We start from the raw sequence: 22,255 nt of genomic DNA on the forward strand, positions 1-22,255 counted from the left end.
CTCTGACACTGATGTTTCTCTCCCTCCGTCTCTCAAATCAATAAATATACCCTCAGGTGAAGATTAAAATTTTTGAAAAGATGCAGGCCCTGGACACCCACACTCGCCCTCCCCTTACCCAGCCAGCGCTTGCCGGTCCTCGGCGCTTTCGGACCACAGTCGCCCAGTGGACCCAGGGAAGCCACTCCGCTCACCCCCAAGCCCGACGGCCCCTTCCCACCCTCTCCCCGCCTTTCCGGCGTTTCAGTGGCAACAGAAAATAACAGTCTCCTACGTTATAACTTAAATAGTGTGGGTTTATTGACCTTATTAATCTTGCAGAAGCATTGTGGAAAAAATACTTCAATTCAACGGACAAAAGAAAATGAGTTCAATGACAAAAATTAGATTGTCATGTTGATTATTTTTCTTGTTGGATGTCTATTAAAATATTTATAGCCTATTTAATTATTCATACTTTCAGAATGATTTTAAAATAGATTTTATTTATTAATTTTTAATGTTTTTTAAAAGATTTTATTTATTTATTTTTACAGAGAGGGGAAAGAAGGAGAAAGAGAGGGAGAGAAACATCAATGTGTGGTTGCCTCTCACGCACCCCTTACTGGGGACCTGGCCTGCAACACAGGCACGTGCCCTGACTGGGAATCGAACTCGTGACCCTCTGGTTCCTGGGCTGGCACTCCATCCACTGAACCACAACCAGCCAGGGGCTAAAATGCTCTTTTATAAAATAAATCACCCCTATTAAAAGATGGTAGGAGGCCCTGGTATCTCAGTTGGTTAGAGTTGTTGTCCAGATACACCAAGTTGCAGGTTCATATCCTGGTCAGGACACATACAAGAATCACCCAATGAATGCATCAATAAGTGGAACAACAAATGGACATTTTTTACTCTCTCTCTCTAAAATTCAATAAGTACAATTTAAAAAAAGATATACAGTGGCTGAATGGATTTAAAAAAACAGGACCCAGGTAGATACAGCCTACAAGAGACTCCCATTAACTTTAAGGACCCACATTGGCTGAAAGCGAAGTGATGGAAAAAGACATTTCTTGTGAACGGAAACCAAAAGACATCCGGGACAGCCATCCTTGTGTCAGGGAAAATACACTTTACGTGAAAAACTGTGACAAGACACAAAGAAGGTCATTATACCATGACAAGAGAGTCAGTTCATCAAGAAGACATAACAACCCCAAATGCACATGCGCTCCACACTGGAACACCTACATACATGAAGCAGCGCTAACAGATCTGAAGGGAGAAACAGACAATACAATGACGGTAGACGACTTTCTTACCCCACGTTCAAGGGTGTACAGATCAGACAGACAGAAAATGAATCAGGAAGGTCCAACTGTAACCATCTTCAGAGCAAATGGACCTAGTAGACATTTACAGAACATCCCACCCGATACACAGCACGGTGCGCGTATTTCTCAAGTGCTCACTGTACACTCTCCAGGAGAAATCAAATGATGATAGAACACAAGAAGCTTTAGTAAGAAGACTGACATCATACCAACACCCTTGATCACAGAGGTTTGAAACTGTAAATAAATAACAGGAAGAAAGTTCAAAAATCCCTAAGGGCGTAGAAATGAAACAACACACGACTGAACAACGAATGGGTCAAAGAAGAAACCAGAAGAGAAATAAAAAAGTACCTGGAAACAAATTAAAATGGAAACACAACATACCAAAAAAGCTTGAGGGACCGCAAACTCCACGTTTAAGAGGGAATTTTATAGACAAACGCCTAGATTTAGAAAAAAGAAAGACCTACATAGAGATCCTAACTTTACACATCAAGGAACTAGAAAAAGAAGAACAAACTAGACCCAAAGTTAGAAGAAGAAGAAACTAACAAAGAGCAGGGCAGGAATGTTAAAAAGAGAGCAGAGACACAATAGAAGACATTCATGAAACCCAGAGCTTTGATTTTGGAACAGGTAGAAAAAAAAAATGGGCAAACCTTTAGCCAGACTGAGAAGAAAAGAGAGAGAAGACTCAAGCAAATAAAGTCAGAAATGAAAAGAGGGTGCGTTGCAACTGACACCACAGAGATGCACAGGGTCGTGAAGGGCAATTGTGATCAACTCTTTGCCACCAAGGGGGATGACCTGGAAGAAATGGACCGATTCCTAGGAACGTGCTACCCGCCAAGACTGAATCGGGAATGAATAGAAAATCAGCAGATAAATAACAAGTAAGGAGTTTCAATCAGTAATCAAAAATCTCCCAACTCAAAAAAGAAACTATCATAAATACAGACCACACAGGGCTGGTTACCAGCGGGGTGCACGGGAGGGGACAAAGGGTGAGGACCGTCTTACACAGGGAGACAGAATGAAACTAGACTTTGGATGGTGAGCACACCACTGCATGTACACACGTCACACTCTAAGGTTGCACACCTGAAATGTATATATTGCTATTAACGTTACCCGCATAAATTCAATAACAATAAAAACCCTCCCAACATAGAAAAGCGTGGGACCAGCTGATTTCACTGGAAAATGTGCCAAATGCTGAGAGAAGTTACATTCATCCTTCTTAAACTCTTCCAAATTGTGGAAACACTCCCAAACTCGTGTCACGAGGACAGCATCACCCTGACACCAAAGCCAGGCAAGGACACTACGAGAAACTACAGACCGGCCCTGGCTGGGTTGCTCAACTGATTAGAGCATCCTCCTGATACACCAAGGTTGTGGGTTCAATCCCTGGTCACGGCACGTCCGGGAAGGAACCAATGAATGTATCAATAAGTGGAACAAGTTGATGTTTCTCTCTCTCCCTTCTCCTCTCTCTAAAATCGATGAATACGAAAATTTAAAAAGAAAGCACAGACCAATACCCCTGATGAATACAGATGCAAATACTTATAACAAACTATGAGGAAACCAAATGCAACAGCGTATTAGGAAGATCATACACCGTGATCAAGTGGGATTTAGTCCTGGTAAGCAAGGATAATTCAGCATGCACAAATGCAGGAACGTGGAACACCGCCATCGTGGAATGAAAGATGAAAGTCAGACTCCGAGATGCACGGAGCGTGCAGGGCGTGAGATGGCGATTCCAGCATGTGGAGACAGCCCTGAGCCAGCTCTCCGCGGCCCAGGGGCTTGGTGGTGGAAGGTGCAGCCTCGTGCTGGGGAGGGTGGGGGCTGAGGAGAGACTGCCTGGCTGTGAGCAACCTCAGGGGGTGGCAGACATGCCCACCACATCCCTATGGAACACTCCAGAAACGCTGACACTGTACTGTCCCTGGAAATGTTTCAAGCGACCAGTGCTTTGGGCCTGAGACAGAAACAGCCACTCCGGATCGCTAGCCTGGTTTCCCTAAATGTAAGCGGTCATGGCGCCACCTGGTGGACACTAGGTCCACCGACGCCGGCGGAAGGCACAGCTCAGCTTCCTGCAGATGGTTTCTGAGACCATCACGTTGCAATAGGTGTGGGCAGCTGTGCTTGGGCGTTTGGGCTTTATCGATGGACACCCTCCTGTGTATTCATTTTCTCTTGCTTCATCTGCCTTATCTATGAACAGGGAAAATAAGGGTACCGCATCCTTGGGGTGTTTTGAGGACGAGATGAGTTTATCTTTCTAAAGCATCTGGCACACCATAACAGCCTTGGATGCTTTTGAAACATTCTTAGTGGGCCAGCTGAAGTGGTTCTTCCCATCTGGCGTCGCTGAGGGCCTGCACCTTATTTATCTCTGAGGTTGGGGCTTGGGGCTGAGACCCTAGCCAGCAGCTGCCTGGGGCTCCATCCACAGTCTCCTAGCCTCACTTCTGAGGGAGGTTGCCGGAGATTCCTGGGAACCTTTTGGGACATGTGGCCCTTAGCATGCAGGTGGCTCCTTTCCAAGAAGGTCCCCACCTGTACAGGGAAGCTGAGGAGCCTGTGTCCTTCTCACCAGGACCCAGAGTGTCCGATAGCCTGTGTGAGTAAGGAGCCAAGATAACACGAACATGCCCTGGCCGGGTGTCTCAGTGGGTTGGAGAGTCATGCTGTAACCAAAAGGTTGTAGGTTCGATCCCCAGTCAGGGCATGTACCTAGGTCGTAGGTTCAATCCCTGGTCCAGGTACATATGAGAGGCAACCAATCGATGCTTCTCTCTCACATCAATGTTTCTCTCTCTCCTTGACAGCAATGAAAAACTGTCTTTGGGTGAGGATTAAAAAAATGTTTTTTAAATAAAGGTAGCAAAAACATGTTGTGGATGGCCCATGAGCCTAGGCTGAGGTTGTGTGTCCAATAGTCCAAAAACCCAGGCTGACTAGATTAAATTGGCCCAAGATAACTCTAGTCTTTTTTTTTTCAAACCAAATAGGCAAGAAGTCTGTATTAAAATGCCCTCACTTGTCTCCTGCACGTACAGTTTGTTAGCTAAACATAACCTTGACTCTTTATAAGCCTCACAGGAACCTAAGCACTGAGTACATAGGGAAGGAAACATATTCGAGGTGTTCCTTCTCAGGCCCTCAAACAAAGGTCTGAGCAGAGAGGTGGCCATGGTTAAGAAGAGGCTGTCGCATTCATTCCATTCTCATTCATTCATCCACGAACCTGCAGTTAGCTCCTTCTTAGGGCCAGCCCGGGAGCTGAGGGGATTCCATCAGCCCTAGGGAATTAATTACCCAGAATCCCACCTGACCAACACACGGTCCCTTCCCAAAGATGCTCAAGTGAAACTAAATGCAGCGTAGCAAGTGCTCTGAGCCAGACCCCGGGACGCAGAGCTGGGTCAGGGTCACAGCAGGGGACAGAGGGCAGGACAGTTCAGGACGATGTCTTGGAGAAGTGCGAGTTTTCAAGGAGTGAGGAGGTGGTGGGGTGTGACAGGTCCTGTCCTGTCATTTAGGAAGAAAGGACATTGTCAGCCAAGTCAGGGCTCCGGATGCTTTGTGAGACGCTTTTCCCCAGAGGGAAAGCAGAAAGCTGACGCTACTAGAAACCCTGGGGAGGAGAAAGTGTTACACACGCTTTTTTTCTAATAGATGGCTTGCTAATCACGTCTCACAGAGCAAAACAGGCTGATACTTCCTTTTGACTCCCGTACTCCAGCGCCAGGGAGGAAGTAACAGACCATCTGTCCTCTCCCTTCGTGGGAGTGAAATTGTTACTGTTCTTCCAGAAAACAATTTGCGAAGACGCCTTGAAAGCCTCATTGGCCGATGCCTGGACTTTATCCAAAGACATAATTTTGTGCTTGAATGACACTGTTGTTTCTCACAGAGGGAAATAAGTGGAAATGACGTGCACCCAGTCACGTGATGGCGGGGGAGGGCTCACAGAAGCCTGGGCCAGTGTTGAATGACAGGGGGAAGGTTTGAACACGCATTCCATTATAAAGCTGGTTACAGAACAGTTTTTGGAGAATGGGACCACGCAACTACAGGACAGCAGGTGCGGACACTCTCATGCACATGTGTACTGTCAGTACACATGTGTGCCTATGCACAAACACGTGTAAGGAAACACACCAGGCCATCAGCACTGACTCTCTCTGGCGTGTTGTCATCATAGCTGTATTTCATACTCGGTGATTTTCCGTGTTTTACCCATCTTACAATCATCTCAACAATTAAAAATATTAAGAAGTTAAATATTTTGATTCTTGTCATTAAAATAAATATGACCTTTCAAATGGCAATACTTAGCCAATATATCTGTTGGTGTCATTTTGAACTAGATGCTAGTGTGTGCATGAATAGAGATAAATATAGATACAGATAAAGATATAGTTGTTTATATGTATATATACTCACCCACACATACTAGTTTAAAACTTCTAGTTACATATGTATAATTTATATCAAATAGATCACCCCCAAATCAAACATGTATAATATATATATAATTTCCTTCAAGAAAGTTACCTATTTCAGGGGAAAAGGGGAAGGGTTTACAGGAACAAGTATAAAGGACACATGGACAAAAACCGAGGGGGGGGGGTGGAAATGGGAGGGAGATGGGGAGGGCTGGGGTGGGAGTAAAAGACAGAAAACTGTACTTGAGCAACAATAAAGAAGAAAAGAAAGAAAGGAAAGGAAAGGGAAGGGAAGGAAGGAAGGAAGGGGAAAGAAAGAGAGAGAGAGAGAGAGAGAGAGAGGAGACAAGGAGAGGGGGAGAGGAAGGAAGAGGAAGGAAGGAAGAAGGAAGAAGAAGGAAGGAAGGAATGAAGGAGAAGGAAGGAAAGAAGAAAGAAAGAAAAAAGAAAAAGAAGAAAGAAGAAGAGAAAGTTACCGGGCCCCTGAATGTAAAGCATTGCTGTCAGCCAATCTGTGCAAATTGTTCCTATGATCTGGCCCCCCAGTGGGCCACTCAGAGAATACGCTATATACTATCAACTTTCCACATGAGAACTCTCCCTTCAGACCCTGCAGCTAAATGGCATTGGAAAACAGTTAAAAAAAACACACACACACAATGGCAAAAATAGCAACAACAAAATGTGGCTCTAAGAAATTGAATCAAAGTGACCAAGGACTCCTGGCGACCAAATGATAGAGTCCGGACTTGAACTTCAGTCAGTTCAAAGCCCTGTTTTCCACTCACGATGAGCAAAGTCTAAATGGAGCGTAAGAAGTCATAGAAACACGCTTTTTTCTAAATAAAAACCGCAGAGGGGATACCTCTTGCGCCAAAGCAACAATGCAGAGCGTGCGGTGCAGGGGGTGGGCCTGACAGAGCTCGCCTTCTAGAAAGTTCTTTCTCGCCGGATTTGGTTTCCTGTCCAAGACACTGAGAGAGACTTGCTCTCCTGCTCCGAGACCCAGGCGTGCGCCCTCAGGGGGCCCTTGCTGTGCAGGGACACGGAGCAGCATCTCCACAGGGTGAGGGGGCTGCCCCCCAGCCCTCCTGGTCCCAAAGGAAAATGAGTCACCGGGTTTGGCACATCCCTGGAGACATGCGGCCGCCCGGGCTCCAGGGGAGTGGAACTGACACTGTCGGCTACGTGATGACGACTGAAAGTTCTAGCCTGAAAAAAAACAACAATTGGTGGCCCGGGTGGGGTAGCTCAGGTGGTTAGACCATTGCTCCGATAGGCCAAGGTTGTGGGTTCGATCCCCCGTCAGTGCACTGCAAGAATCAACCAATGAGTGCATCGATGAGTGGAACAACAAATTGATGCTTTTTCCCTCTTTTTTGCTCTCTCTAAAATTAATAAAAACAAACATTTTAAAAAAGGAAGGGCTAGAGCTCAGGGCATTGCACGCTGCTTGCCACGTGACCTCTCCTCTCACCAGTAATTCTGTTGCCAATCGCCATCTTCGCTAAATCCATGGGTGAACATGCTAGGGAACCAGAGCTGTAACTTTCTACCGCATCAGAATGCACAACGCTTTCCAGTGGCACCATCCCCACTCTGCACACAGAAGCCAGCATTGCCTTGGCCCCCATTAGCATATTTCCTTGACACCAACAAGGACCAATTACTGCTGACAGGTTGCTCTGGTTGTCACCACCCTCTTCCTGGCGTGACACTTGACAGGGACAAGAAGGCCACTCACTATGCATCTATGAGTGCTGTGTCCCTGAGGTTCTCGACTGTGGTGGGTTAAACCAGGGTGCCTCCCAGCGCTGAGCTGCGATTCCTGCTGCCCCCTCGCTAGCTGTGTGGCCGTAGGCAGACATCTGAGCCCTGCTCTCTTTGCTGGTTAAGGGGAGTGGGGTCAACTAGCTGGCCGGGCTGGCTGAGGCTGAGGGATTCTGTTTGCGACGGTGTCTGGGACACAGACCCTGAGGGAGACGCTCCTTGGCATCCCTTCCTCTTCTAAACAATGGCCCAGCCCTGGCTGGTGCAGCTCAGTGGATTAAGCGCCCAGCTGGGAATCAAAGGGTCACCGGTTCGATTCCCAGTCAGGGCACATGCCTGGGCTGCTGGCCAGGTCCCCAGTAGGGGGCGCATGAGAGGCAGCCACACATGGATGCTTATCTCCCTCTCTTTCTCCCTCCCCCCAAATAAATAAATAAATAAAATCTTTTAAAAAATAAAAAATATAAACATTGGTCATACCTCACCGCCCTGCCCAAGTAGCAATGAGTCAGATGAAAACATCCGGGTGTCTTACACAACGCACCCAACTACCATCCCTCGTGGACAGGGCCCAGGTCTAAATGCAAGGGGACTGGGCTCATCTTGATCCTGCGGGCAGAACGCAAAGCCCCAAACGATAGGGTCTGCCATCCGTCCCAACCCTGCGTGGACCCCTCTGCTGCCTCTGAGAGCTGGACTCATCATCTCCACAGCCGACCTCACTCTCGGGGCTGAACAAAGCGCACTCCGGTTCCCTGCAGGGAACGGAACGAGGACCGAGGACTGAAATCCAGTCCTCACCATAGACAGCGGCTTTCCCACTGTGCCAGCACTGAGGCGACGTTCACAGCTCAGGTCTACCTACGTCTGCGGGTGAATGGCGGCCAAGGCCAAGGTCAGGGATCGGAAAGAATGGGGAATGGAACACCACGAGGGAGTCACAGGCTCATCGATCAGAATACTTATCGGGTTGTCAGAAGAGCAACCGAGTCCTGGCATCAAACAGGTTTGGGACAGGTGTCAAAGCGTCAGTACGTCTGTGGGGACGGCGGCATCGACGCTACGGTACCTCTTCTACGTATGAAACGTGCTGGGAAGCATTAGGAGGCGGGGAGAGGCGTTCCAACCACATCAACGCAAGTGCGTGGGCTTAAAAGAAAACTTGGCTTTAGCACTTTTAAATTTTTTTTCTTTAAAAATCTTTTTTGACATTGGCCTAGGCCCACCATGGAAACTAAAAGGCTGTAATGGAGCCTTTCTCAAAGGTCAACTTATCAATTTGCCCCCAATGCTATGAATAATGCAGAATTAAAAAGTGACTGATGATCAATTTAAATGCGAAACACTAAACTTCAACCTCACCATAGGGCTACCATCAAAGTATAGGCTCTTAAACTTTCAGGAGACCCCCAAAGCACCCTCCTTGATTTTTTTCAATGACATGTTTATAAAATAAATGTTCCCCAACTGGCACGATTTGGGGTCAGTATTTGCAAGATGCTCTGGGTCTTGAACCAGAGAAAACAAGCATGGACGACGGAAGCTGTGAACCAGAACAGCCAGTGAAGTAATAGTCATGAGCATTATTATTAGTACAGGCGGGTCAAAGGGTAAAAAGAAACAGCCAACACACACACACGCACACACAGGGCAATCCTCAAACCCAAACGGTAAAAAATACTCAACACACACACGCGCGCACACTCACCCAATCCTCCAACCCAGCAGAATGCAGGATCCTTGGGTGGAACGGGAGCTGTGTCTGCTGCGCACAGCGCCCGGGTCCCGCACTGACCCTCACAGCCCCGCCCACCCCTGCGCAGCCCCTTACTGGGCCCCCTGAGTCCCCTGCGCTGCGCCCCCGCAGCCCCCTTCACGACCTCACCACCTCACCGCCACCCGCGCTGCGCCCCACTGCCCAGCCTGCGCGCGCGCGGTGCGCACCGCATGGTGTAGAGCAGGGTGCCGTCGTCCTCCAGGCGCAGCAGCTTGTTGGGCGTCGTCATGTTGTGCGCGATGGACTTCTTCCCGTTGTGGAAGAACGTGTCGGGCGTCCAGATCTTGCTGGCCAGAAGGTTGTTGAGCGGCAGGCGCTGCATCGGGCCCTGGAAGCGCAGGCGCTCGTCTTTCCAGCTTTGCCGGAAAAACACGTCGATGGTGTATTCCTAGCGCAAAGGGAGGCAAGCAGGTGAGGTTGAAGCGGGGGGCGGGGGGGCCTTCCCCAGGTCTTTGGGTTTATTTGGGAAAATCTCGTGGCACGCAGCCCAGGGGACCTACCATCTCCGTGTCGGACACTGGGCCGAAGCTGGTGACGTAGATGTCCGTCCTCACCTGCGTGACGCGCTCTGAAAGAGACACAGGTTCCCTCCTGGGTGCCCAGCCGGCCCCGAGCAGTAGGGGGTGGGACCCCCCACCACGTCTTCAGTCTAGAGACTGACTTCACACTCGGCCACCGGAGGGCTTTCACAGGGTGTTTGCTAAGTCTGGAGGTCTTGGCGCACACCGAGTGCCACCGTGCTGCTCCATCTGTGAGTGATGAAGGGCCCGTGGTTTCTGGAAAGCTGCACCGGCGTCACTGTGCACAGGGCGCGCTGGGTCCCGGCTGCGGGGCCTCAAAAGCTTTTCATCACATCTGAGCTCTGCTTCTTCCTCGGTAAGCCGGGAAAATACTCCCAACCTCACCATGCACTACCCTGCTCTCCCATAAACTGCTGTATTTTTTTTTGTCTGTTTGGTTTTTTTTTAAAGATTTTATTTATTTATTTTTAGAGAAGGAAGGGAGGCAGAAAGAGAGAGAGAGAGAAACATCAATGTGCGGTTGCGGGGGGTCATGGCCTGCAGCCCAGGCATGTGCCCTGACTGGGAATCGAACCTGCGATTCTTTGGTTCGCAGCCCGCGCTAAATCCACTGAGCTACGCCAGCCAGAGTTTTGTCTGTTTGTTTTAAGTTAGACAATCCAACTTTGTGGGGAGCAGACTGGGAGGAATCTCCTGTAAAGCCACACCCCAGGCGTTGGGGCAAAGATGTCTGAGAACCGTGCCCAGCACGGCCCGCGGAGCCGACAGCTCCGGGAAGGAGGATGGGAAGACCCGCTCCGCCTTGGGGGCATTTTGAATGGTTAGAAATTGCTGTCACGGGAAACTACTCTTTCAATCACAATGATGGAAAATTCACGAAGCCATAAGAGCTGCTCATAATAGAGGAGGCAGATGCGTGCCCACTGGGAAGGTCGGGAGCCGGTGGCCCCCTGTGACGAGGAACCAGGACCCCAACCGGGGAGCAGTGCAGCCCACCCTGCCTGAGCCCAGCGGCTGTGTGGGGTCGTCACCCAGTCAGGGCTCCAGAGGGCTTTCCTCTGCCAGCCCCCGCCTGGCTTGTGGGAATCATACATGCACGTGGTGTGTGTTTGTATGTGTGCCCGTGTTGGCGTGATGCTGTGTGTTTTCAGGGCCTGCCTCCCCACTGAGGTGCGGGCCCTGCAGGCCAGTCTTTGGCTCTGGTTCTGCGGGGTCCGGCCTCTCAGGACTGGAACCCGTGCTGGGGGGGCTCGATGCGTCCCCATAGGCCTGGGTCCCTGGGGCTGTGTTCCGAGGGACAGGGGCTGCAGGACACAGAGACACAGGGATATGCGGTGACTCAGAGGGAGAAGTAAGCCGGTGCCCAGCAGCCCGTGTGGACTGGCCTTTTCCCCAAACGCAGAGAATGGCAATTCGTGCTTTAAGTGAACCTCCCTGCTAAAAACGCAAATAATGGAGAGCTAAGCCTTTCCTTGGAGAATGTGGTTGCTGGGGGCGGGATCTCTAACTCACCTAGTGGAGCAAGTTCAAATGCACCATGTGTCAATCGGCTGAGCCAAGGGCATTGCATGTGCCTAGAAACCGCTCAGCACAAAGTTAAGCTGTGCCGATTAGGCCCCCAGAACACATTCTGCTATTTGTTTATCATTGTCAGCTGCCATAGGGTCCAAGTACGTGCTATGATTATGGCCCTAGTGAAAAAATTAAATGTGACATTAAATAGCGAAAGCCACTGTTCAATGCCATTGTGTTTACACATTTCTATATCATGTTTAATATTTTCCCTGGGGCCATAATATAGTCCTGGCTGGGTAGCTCAGTGGGGTGGAACATTATCCTAATATGCCAAGGTTTCCGGTTTGATTCCCGGTCACAGCACATACAAGAATCAACCAATGAATGCATCAATAAGTGGAACGACAAATTGATGTTTCTCTCTCTCTGTCTCAAATCAATTACCAAATGTCTCTCAGCCTGGGGTGAGCTCAGCTGTCATAACACCTAGGAACTGGTTCCTCCTTCAGTGAACCCGAAAGCACATCAGGATGATCTGGGGGGAGGGGCACTTGCAGGGACCGTGACCCCCAGCCTCCTGCATCGTGACCATGGCACTCAGGGAGGCAGGAGCCTTGGCCACGGGCGTTGGCAGGGCCTCCTCTGACTCACGGCAGTCCCATGGGGCCCGGCCAAGGGGGGACACGCACCTCCGAGCCCTGGCCGCAGCCGGTTGTCATAGCCGTCCAGGAGCCCGTCCAGGATCCTGGTGAAGATGGTGATGTTGTCGTTGGTCTCATCCTTCACGGCACTGGTCGGCATCTGGGAAAAGCTTTTGAGCAGAGAAACAGAAGATTTCAAACGTGCATGAATTATTTCTTTTTTCAAAAGATTTACTTTATTTATTTTTAGACAGAGAGGAAAGGAGGGAGAAAGAGAGGGAGAGAAACACCAATGTGTGGTTGCCTCTCACCCGCCCCCTACTGGGGACCCGGCCCCCAACCCAGGCATGTGCCCTGACTGGGAATCGAACTGGTGACCCTTTGGTTCGCAGGCCACTGCTCAATCCAATGAGCTACACCAGCCAGGGCTAAAGTTGCATTAATTATTTCTTACAAAATCTCAAGCTAGAGAAACCGGGGAGTGATATGGTGAGCGGGGCTGGAGGGAGGGAGAGAATGGTCTCTTGCATCAAGGTACTGTTTTTATGGTGATAAGTTTTCATTGTTGAGCATTCAGAGAGCATCATGCTCTGGGCTGGCCATCTGTCAACCAGACGTGATGCGCAAACCCACCCCTCCCTGATTCAGAAACATCGTCTGTCTTCCAATTGTGACAGAGTTACCTGCATTGGCGAAGGGGCGTGGTGTGCACCTTTACAAACCCTGGGTTAGTTCAAAGAGAAGACTAGTGTGCCCTCCTTTCCCCACCCCCCTAACTAGGAGCCTGGCATCGCTCTGGGTCCCCACACCCACTGCCAGCACCTGCAGCTCCAGCCACAGCTGTGACCCAAGGGTCACAAACAGTGAAGGCCAGTCACCTGCAATCCAACACTTGAAGGAAGGCACAGGGTTCTGTGGGACCCAATGTGTTGGTCCTGCAATAAGACCCTAACAAGAGTGGCCGAACCTTCCAGAAACAAGAACAGTCTGGGATTGTCCAGCTCCACCCAGGGAGGCCCCACAAGCTGAGCGGGCGGGAGCTGCCCTGGGCAGATCTGCACAGACTGAGGAAGGGACTCGGAGAGAGAGGAAGTCCAATCAGGAAGACAGCCACACGCGGAGACATCACCGAACCCACCTCAGGTCCTGGCAGCCTCCCTCTGACCTGCCAGATGCCCTGCACCATTGCGGGGCTTGCTGTCGGGGGGTCAGTGGGGGGAACGCACCCCGCGCAAAGCCAGCTGTGAGCCCCAAGGAGTCAGCGCCCTTGGCGTTTGGGAGAAGAGCAGGTGAACTGTGGAACCTTCCAGAAGGCCTGGCCCTGGGCTCCTCCCCGCTCTGCTTACCCTACATTTTCTCCGTGAACTGGCTGAGAGCTAAGCCGGAGCCTCCAGGACGGAGGCTGGGGGAAGTGGATGTGCGCCCGCCCCACCCAGTTCTCGGAAACCGGTCCCTTCCACCCATCGCGAAGAAACAGATCGATTCTTTACGGCCCCACCCTGCTCCCTCGTGAACCAGCGGCCCGGCGGCCCTCGGCTCTCGGTTTCACATCCCCATTAGGGCGGAGCTCTCGCAGGCTGAAACTCTGCCCCGTGAGCGCGGAGCCCTCTGTGCCTCAGCTTTGAAAGCGATTGCATTCCCTGTCCTCTGACATCCATTAGCATGGGGACACCCGCAGCCTCGCAGCCTCGCAGCCCTAGCGCCAGGGCGAAGGGCCTGGCCGCCATCCTGCGGATTCGTGAAAGAGAGGGACGGTGACACCCTGCGATTGCCCGGCTGGGTCACTATTGGTTACACTCAGTGCGGCCTCCTCATCCTCTCCTCAGGGTGTGCATAACTCCTCCCCGTTGGGTCATTCAATTCTGGGCGATGTCACCCTGGCTTGTTTTTGGACAGTCCTCGCTGGCCCTGTCACTTAGAATAGAGGCCGGAGCGTCTGCACCAGCAGAAGAAGCACATCACTTATGTGTGAATTCTGAAAAAAAGCCAGACTTGTACACACAGAGGTTGCCGAAAGGGGGGTATGGAGGGCTGGGGCAGGGGCAGTGGGAGATGTCGAGGAGGAAAAAGTTCTGGAGGATTCATATAGAACGTAGTGGTGGGCATTCAGCAAATGGTGTTACGGACTTTGAAGCTGCCAAGGGAATAAATAGGTCTCACATGTCCTCACCACAAAACAAGAGACGGCGACCTCATCACGTGACGGCAGTGTTCGCTAACATGACGGTGGTAATCAAATTACAATATCGTACATCTTAAACATACACAGTATTCTATATGGAGTGTATCTCGATAAAAAAAATACACATTGAAGAAATGATACCCTGGCTGGTGTGGCTCAGTGGACTGAGTGCTGGCCTGCAAACCAAAGGGTCGCCGGTTCGATTCCCAGTCAGGGCACTTGCCTGGGCTGCAAGCCAGATCCCCGGTAGGGGGCGTATGAGAAACAACCACAAATTGATGTTTCTCTCCCTCTCTTTCTCTCTCCCTTCCCCTCTCTAAAAAATAAATAAATATAATCTTTTAAAAAATAAATAAGGAAAAATAAAATATTTTTAAATGTAAACATCACTATGATTCAGAAAAAAAGAAAAGGCATCTCTCAATGTTTCAAGTACACTTTTCAAAGCTATTCCATTACCTGCTGTGAAAACATTCTTGGATTACATCAGCTCTGCACAGCCCCACTGTTCAGAGGTAAAGACTTAACTATATCATTGACCAATTGACGTGTCCTGGGCACAGGGTGGTCATTTCATGGTCCCCAGGGGCACTGCTTCTGGTGGCCACCCACACAGGTTCACACAAAACCACTCCACCTGGCTCCGAATCCATTTCACGATCCCCTGAATCATCGCGCCCAGCCGTGGAACAGGACGCGATGCCTATACATTTCAAACCACCTTCCTCTTCTTGTAAAAATGTAAAAGAAAAGAGTTCAAATATATATCTACATCTGTTTATGCATAATTACAATTTTTTAAAGATTTTATTTATTTATTTTTAGAGAGGGAAGGGAGGGAGAAAGAGAGAGAGAGAGAAACATCAATGTGCGGTTGCTGGGGGCTGTGGCCCGCAACCCAGGCATGTGCCCTGACTGGGAATCGAACCTGGGATGCTTTGGTTTGCAGCCTGTGCTCAATCCACTGAGCTATACCAGCCAGGGCTGCATAATTACACTTTTGTAGGAGGAATTTCAGCATCTGCCTCACCTGTTGTGACTGTGGACCCTTTTGAGATGGAGGCCGTGGTGGGAATCTGCAGTGATGACGTCTTGTCTATTTACTGAGGACGGGACCTGGGCACGAGGAACCACGGTCTCAACAACATTCCCGAAGAGGGAGCCCTTACCTTTTGCGACAGCAGGGATGGACCTGGAGAGCATTATGCTGAGTGCGATAAGCCGGTCAGAGAAAGACCAACGCCACGTGATCTCGCTCATGCGGAATGTGGTAAACAAGATAGACTAATGGACACAATAGAACCAGAACCGTGGACACATGGGACAGATGGACAGCTGTCAGAGGGGAGGGGGGAGGGGTGCTGAATGAAAGAAGGGGAAGGGTCAGCCACAGAATGTATACGCATGACCCATGGCCACAAACAACAGTGTGGGGATGGCCGGGGTAGGAGGCAAAGGGGGACCTCTGCAATAATGTCAACAATAAAAATAAAAAAATAACACGTTCCTGAAAATGTTCTTTGGGGCGGAGCCCCTCGGTTCCTAGATCCCCTCGAAAACGACGCAGCCGCAGCATGTGGCTGTGACACCAGGTCACTGCTGTGGAGAGGGAGGTCCCTCCGGCGTCACAGAGGCAAAGGATGCGCCCACCCTGGACCACCTCCCAGGCAGGTGGTCGGTGCGCCCACCTGTGCCTCTGCCCAGTGACTGGGTCTCTAAGGGCCGCCTCTCGGCAGAGCGCAGCTGCAGCTCCCTCCATTCCCCGTGGGCTGGTTGCACCCACTTCACGGGCAAAATGACACAAAAACACTGAGCGGTCACACGCAGAGGCCTCCCGGGCGGAGACTGGGCTGCCTTCGTCCCTGTGAACAGGCCATCCTCTGGGTTCCACTGTGTCAAAGCGGAGCCTCGGGGCCCTGGTGAGGCCCCACCTGCAAAGCTTCAAGGACACGCTGAGGGCTCATCTCTTTGGGGGAGTCGGTTCTCGCACGCCAAGACTAGGGCTGCTATGACTGACAATAGCCTGAGACATAATAGACATCCTTGAACATGGGTGAGTTGGCCCTCAGTATTAGGGTAGATGCACCAGGCAGCCTGAAAAACCTAAACTTGTTTCCTCAGATTTGGCGTGCGTTGTCTACAGAACCCGAGCAGGTGCGACATTTTCAGGTTACAGTGGTCCCCCCTTCGCAGTTTCACCGTCCCATGGTCAGCCAGGTTCCAGAAATGTTGAATGGAAAATTCCAGAAGTAAACAAGTCAGAAGTCTTAACCCGCACGCTCTTCTGAGTCACACGACGAACTCCTGTGGCCCGCCGCTCCTCCCAGTCCGGGACGTGCATCATCCCTCTGTCCCCACATCCACGCTGTTGCTCTCCCCACCTGAGGCTCACTTAGCAGATGGACCAGTGTGGCATCACGGAGCCACCCTGACTTCACTCACGGTGGTCCCAAAGTGCAGTTCGGAAACGCCAAACGGAAGCCATCAAAGGCTCCCTTGAAGTGAAAGGCACAACGTCTCAGCCCAATAAGGAGAGGGAACCCCCCTCCTGCGGTGGCTAAGACCTAGGGTAAGAAGGAACCTTCTATCCATGAGATGGAGAAGCAGAAAAAAAATGGCACCAGGGCGGCTGCCGCGCTCCAGAGGGCAGAAGCTGCAGCCGCAGCGCTGAGCACTCGGTGGGGACCGAGCAGGCGCGTCCTTTGTGGGAGGGGGACACGCACGAAGCCACCGTCCTGCTCCCGGCAGGTTTCTCATGTCAGCAGTGAGTCCGAGTGAAGACCTCAGCCAGGCGTCCCCCGAGGGGGGGCACCCACTAAGCCAGGGCTGCACAGATGTGGGGACAGGTGTTGACTGAGAAACAGAACATTCCTGGAGGGGCTGTGTCTGCTGATGAAAAGCTGCTGCAGCCACATTTTCAACAGAGCTGACAAAGTTGACTACAGTTCGGTACTACCTGCATTTCAGGCACCCGCTGGGGGTCTGCGGAGGCAATGGGGGTGCGGGGTCGGGGCGGGGGGGGGGGCGGGGGAGGCGGGCACCTGTATTGACGTTCCAGAGAAGACATCTTAAGGAAAATGCAGAAGCCACCACCCAACATGGAAGCGGGCATCCTCACCCTCCTCCATACCTCCTTACCCGCATGTTGGTCCATCCCAAACACACAGGGACTCGGTCTCTGAACTTGAACTGTTGGCCGTGATTTTAGTTTGGAAACTAACACCACTGAGCTCCCCACTCCAGGCTGAGGAAGGGCGGTGGGGGCTGTACGAAGTGCAGGGGTGGGGCGCGGTGGGACGCTGTTCCCAGAGATGTGGTGGCATCCCGAAGTGCTCCGCGGCGGCCGCTGGCCAGCCTTGGGGTCCTGCGCTCCTCAGGAATTCCTCAAGGGGTGGAAGGAAGCGGCGGCCTGTGAAATCTTGTCCGTGAATGGGTTTATGTCGCCAGCGCGGTGTTTAAGAAAAGGAAACAGGGACATCTTCAGAGAGGGTATGTTCTTGCAATTATGCAAATTAAGACCTCCCTCTGTGGTCTTCAGTCTGCAAGAAGCTGGGCTCCGAGACTTTCGCATTAGCCTCTTCCTGCGTACAGGCCCCAGAGCCTCTGCGATACTGATCCAGGAGGGGCGGGCACCAATGTTTCTTTAAGGTCCCCCAGTGACCCTCAGGGGCCACCAGGGTGGAGGGTCTGAGCCGGAACCAGAGCGAAGCCCCAGAGTGACCCTCAGTGAGCTCTCTGCTCCGTGACGTCCGAGGGGCTCAGGAACTGCATCTTCTTGGGGGTCTCCCGGGTACCGGGTATTGCACTGCAGTGAGTACCGGGGATGCTATGATGACAAAGGTGACACCCCCGGTTGCGAGGACATGATTGTGTCCTAGCAGGGGTGTGCAACCTTTTGGCGTCTCTGGGCCACACGAGAAGAACAGAGTTGTCTTTAGCCACACATTCAATACAATGCAACACATAATCACACACACAAAAATCTCATCATGTTTTAAGTAAATTCACGATTTTGTGTTGGGACACACTGATAGCCATCCTGAGCCGTATTCAGCCCACGGGTGGTGGGTTGGACACCCCTGAATCACAGAGGGTTTGCAAGAGACCATGGCTCATGTAGGAATCTCTGCAGACTCCAGACACTGCCGCACCCCAAAGGCAGAGCGACCTTTGTCCAGGGTCGGAGAACAGCAGTGGCAGCTGGGGTGCTCAGGCAGGAAGACCGGGTCTCAAGCCCCAGGATAGGGCGTGGAAGGATGTTGTGAGCAGTGTCCCCCAGAAAGGAAATGATGACACTTGCAGGGGGCATGTAAGAGCATTGGTGACAAAAGTGACGTGCCACCATAGAGACGGCACCCGTCAAACCATAAAGAAATATGCAGTCCTGGCCAGGTGGCTCAGTGGGTTGGTACATCCCGTACACCAACAGGTTGCAAGTTCGATCCCTGGTCAGGGTACATACCTACGTTGTGGGTTCGATCCTCAGTCAGGGTGTGAAAGGGAGGCAACCAATCGATGTTTCCCTTCCTGTCTTTCTCCGTTCCCCTCTAAAAACAAAATATTGAAAAGGGCTCTCTTTCTTTTTGAGGAACTGCAAGGATTTTCTTCCAACATAACTTTACTGATTTAGCTGTTAGTATTATAATCCCTAATAATATGATAGAGATCCCAACGAATAAAAGTATTTCATTTGCCAAGTGATGTCTGCCGGAGCCTCCTGTAAAGAAAGACAGCCTTCTCGACCTTGACCACTGGGATGTCCCAGGGCACTGTCCATGGACCTCTGTGGGGTCCACACTCAGTCTCCAAAGGATGGCATCGGATCCAGTGGCTTTCAGTGTCTCCCATACATGGAAGGCCCCCCCAGTTCACGTTTCCAGCCCCTCCACGCCCAGTAGCCCCCCAGGCCTCCCCACCTGGATGTCCCAGAGGCATCTCACAGGGCTAACCTTGGCCGAGACCGTGCTCCTGGCATTCCCTCCAACCTCTTCTGCAGTCTCCTCCAGCTTATTCACAGATCATTAAACCCATCAGGTTTGTAGATCAAATACCTGGGGGGCGGGGCACGGCCTTGACTCTTGTCTTTCATTCATGCTCACAACCAGCCATCCAGCCACCTAGCCGGGGGCAGTAGCCCCTCCCCCGGGTCACTGCACTCACCCCTTCATTGTCCTCCGCTTCCACTTCGGCACCACCCCTGCGCCCTAAACTATCCTATTCCTACCTCCGCCGCCAGAGGGCGCACCCAAGTCTCTGTCATATCACTGACACACCTCCACGGGATCCCATTTCACCTCCACTTAACACCACTGGGTGGCCATGACTGGATGACCCTCAAAATGACGGTCAACTGTTCTTCCAGATACAACCCAGCAGGGCCCACAAGGGGCTTTGTGATCTGCCCTGTCCCCTCCCCCGCTGCCCCTCCTTTGATGCCTCTTATCAACCCCCTCCTCCCCCCACTGGCCCCCTTGTCGTCCCTAAGACACCTGCTAGACACGGCCATGCATTTGCTGCTCCACCCCCCTGTCAGCCTGCATGAATAGCTTGGTTTACGTCGTCTCTCCCAGTAGACACCGGCAGCAGCCTGTCCCCAGCACCCTTGATAACTCCTGCTCCTTCTCCTCAGAGCACCTAGTGCATACCTAGGGCCTAGGGGAATGCACAGCCTAGCCCTAGCTTATGTAGCTCAGTGGATTGAGCACGGGCCTGTGAACCAAAGGATCTCCGGTTTGATTCCCAGTCAGGGCACATGCCTGGGTTGTGGGCCAGATTCCCAGTAGGGGGCACTCAAGAGGCAACCACACATTGATGTTTCTTTCCCTCCCTTCCCCTCTCTCTTTAAAAATAAATAAATCTCTAAAAAAAAAAGAATGGCTTGGAGGTGGGCTCCCCCTCTGCCTCGGATATTGGCACCTGTCACACTGCCTGGCACAGAGTAAGGGCTCGGTAGACACCGGTGTGACAGCAGTGTCCCTGGGGTATCCACACCTTGTCCCCAGGGCCTGTGGCTGTGAACCTGCTGGGTGACATGGCTGGAGAGACTCCACAGGTGCCTTAAGGTGGTTAGGGACTGTACTGTGCGCATGCGCTGGGTGGTGGCTTTGGGGACCACTCACGGCACCAGCGCAGGGCTGGCCCCCAGGTCTAGTGGCAGCACCCAGGACAGCCAGCCTGCACGTAGCGCCCCTCCCCTCCCCCCAACCCCGGCCTTGAGTCAGCATGTCTTGTGCGTTCGGCAATTCATCCTTCACATCAGCCCCTGACGTAGGGCTGTGATTAACTCGACTCGGAGGCTGGGGAGCCAAATTACAGGCAGGTGAAATTATTCTTTTGATGCCACACAGCCGGTGCGGCGACAGGGATCAGAGCGGCCTGACCACCCTCTGTCCACATGGTACCTGACGCTGTCTCCAAATAGCTGCCTGGGCTCCTGCGACGGAAACCACGTCGCCTGTCGGGTGATGGCCCAATTTTTTGTTGTTGTGAAGACTAAAAATAAAGTGATCCCAGCCTTCATTTGTTAAGAGGTTTGCCTTTTGGTTCTGAAATGCACTGTTAAATAAATACAACTGAAAACAGAATGGTCAGTGAAATGCAAAAGCCTACTTCATAGCGTATCTTCCGTTTTCTTCTTGTTTTTTAATCCTCACCTGAGGATATGTTTATTGATTTGCAATAGAGAGGAGGCTGGGGAGGGGGTGGGGGAGAGAGAGAGAGACATTGGTGTGAGAGAGAAACATCGATCGGTTGCCTCCCATATGCTCCTCGACAGGGGATTGAACCCAAAAACTAGGCGTGTGCCCTGACTGGGAATCGAACCCACAACTTTTTGGTGTATGGGATGATGCTCCAACCAACTGAGCCACCGGGCCAGGGTGCCCTTTGTCTATTATAGGGTCCCTTCTCTATCACATCAGATTACCTAGTACTCGTTCTCTGTTCTGTTATTCCAGCTGCAGTTTTTAGAGTGGTGTGTTATTTGAGTTCCACGAGAATACTCTTTTGTTGCCAACGTTTAGGTTTTGCTCTGTTCTTTCCATTTTCACTGCACCTTGACTGTTAGAACATTCTGGAGAGGGTCTTGCAGTGCACAGCTCTAGCCTGGACCCTGATTCAGCCACTTTCTGACAGTCGGACTTAGGCACACTTCTGAGCACTTTAAGCCTGAACTGTTTTCACCTACAAAGGGACGGTCTACTGAAAATTAAGTCGTACATTTTTTTTTATTCTCACCTGAGGATATTTTTTCACGGCGTTTAGAGAGGAAGATTGGGGTGTAAAAAGAGAGGGGGAGAGAGAGAGAGAGAGAGACAAACAGACAGAACCTGTTGCCTTCTGTACACACCCCAACAGGGGATTGAAACCATAACCCAGGTATGAGCCCTGACCGGGAATCGAACCCATGACCCTCCGATGTACAGGACAATATGAGCCACCTGGCCCGGGCTGAATCACACACTCCTTGAAAATACAGGCTGGAAGTGGAGCTAGAACATATCAACACAGATGATTATTGCTCTACCACAAGAGTTCCAGGGTAAGATTTCTTCTCTTTTGATTCTAATAATTTCCCTCTGAAATCGCGCACTAATTAGAATATGCACATTATGTAATTGCACCTTGTAGAAACCCAAAGCCCACATTCTCTTTCTCCCCTTGAATGGAGCCAGTGACTCACAGGGAAGCTGATTGTCAGATGGGGCGGTTGGGTTGGGGCTGGCCTGGTGTCCTAAGCTTTGCTTCGCTCACGGCCTGTGGGAGTGATGCACGTGCTAAAAGTTTCCTTTACAGAGAGTGCAATTGGGAAATATTTCCCGTGGGTACCTTTCAAAAAAGTGCTGGGCCCTGGCTGGTGTGGCTCAGTGGATTGGGCACCAGCCTGCAAATCAAAGTGTCCCAGGTTCGATTCTCAGTCAGGGCACGTGCCTGGCTTGCGGGCCAGGTCCCCAGTAGGGGGCGCGTGAGAGGCAACTGCACATTGATGTTTTTCTCCCTCTCTCCCTCCCTCCTTTTCCCTCTGTTTAAAAATAAAATCTTTTTAAAAATAAAATAAAT

General features: G+C 51.3%; 2 protein-coding genes across 2 annotated transcripts in view; one reads left to right on the top strand and one right to left on the bottom strand.

Annotated features, from left to right (window-relative positions):
- GABRA5 (gamma-aminobutyric acid type A receptor subunit alpha5) overlaps positions 1-22,255 on the bottom strand; it is a 58,121-nt gene that overhangs the window by 30,993 nt on the left and 4,873 nt on the right. The window contains exons 2-4 of the mRNA XM_028503677.2: positions 12,064-12,185; positions 9,839-9,906; positions 9,506-9,726 (exon numbers count right to left, since the gene is read on the bottom strand). Of these exons, the coding sequence (XP_028359478.1) occupies positions 9,506-9,726; positions 9,839-9,906; positions 12,064-12,185 (411 nt within the window). The remainder of the gene's footprint in view (positions 1-9,505; positions 9,727-9,838; positions 9,907-12,063; positions 12,186-22,255) is intronic.
- GABRB3 (gamma-aminobutyric acid type A receptor subunit beta3) overlaps positions 1-22,255 on the top strand; it is a 250,313-nt gene that overhangs the window by 20,339 nt on the left and 207,719 nt on the right. The gene's annotated exons all lie outside the window — the stretch shown is intronic.

Source organism: Phyllostomus discolor, chromosome 12 (genome assembly GCF_004126475.2).
Source record: "Phyllostomus discolor isolate MPI-MPIP mPhyDis1 chromosome 12, mPhyDis1.pri.v3, whole genome shotgun sequence".
Taxonomy (NCBI): domain Eukaryota; kingdom Metazoa; phylum Chordata; class Mammalia; order Chiroptera; family Phyllostomidae; genus Phyllostomus; species Phyllostomus discolor.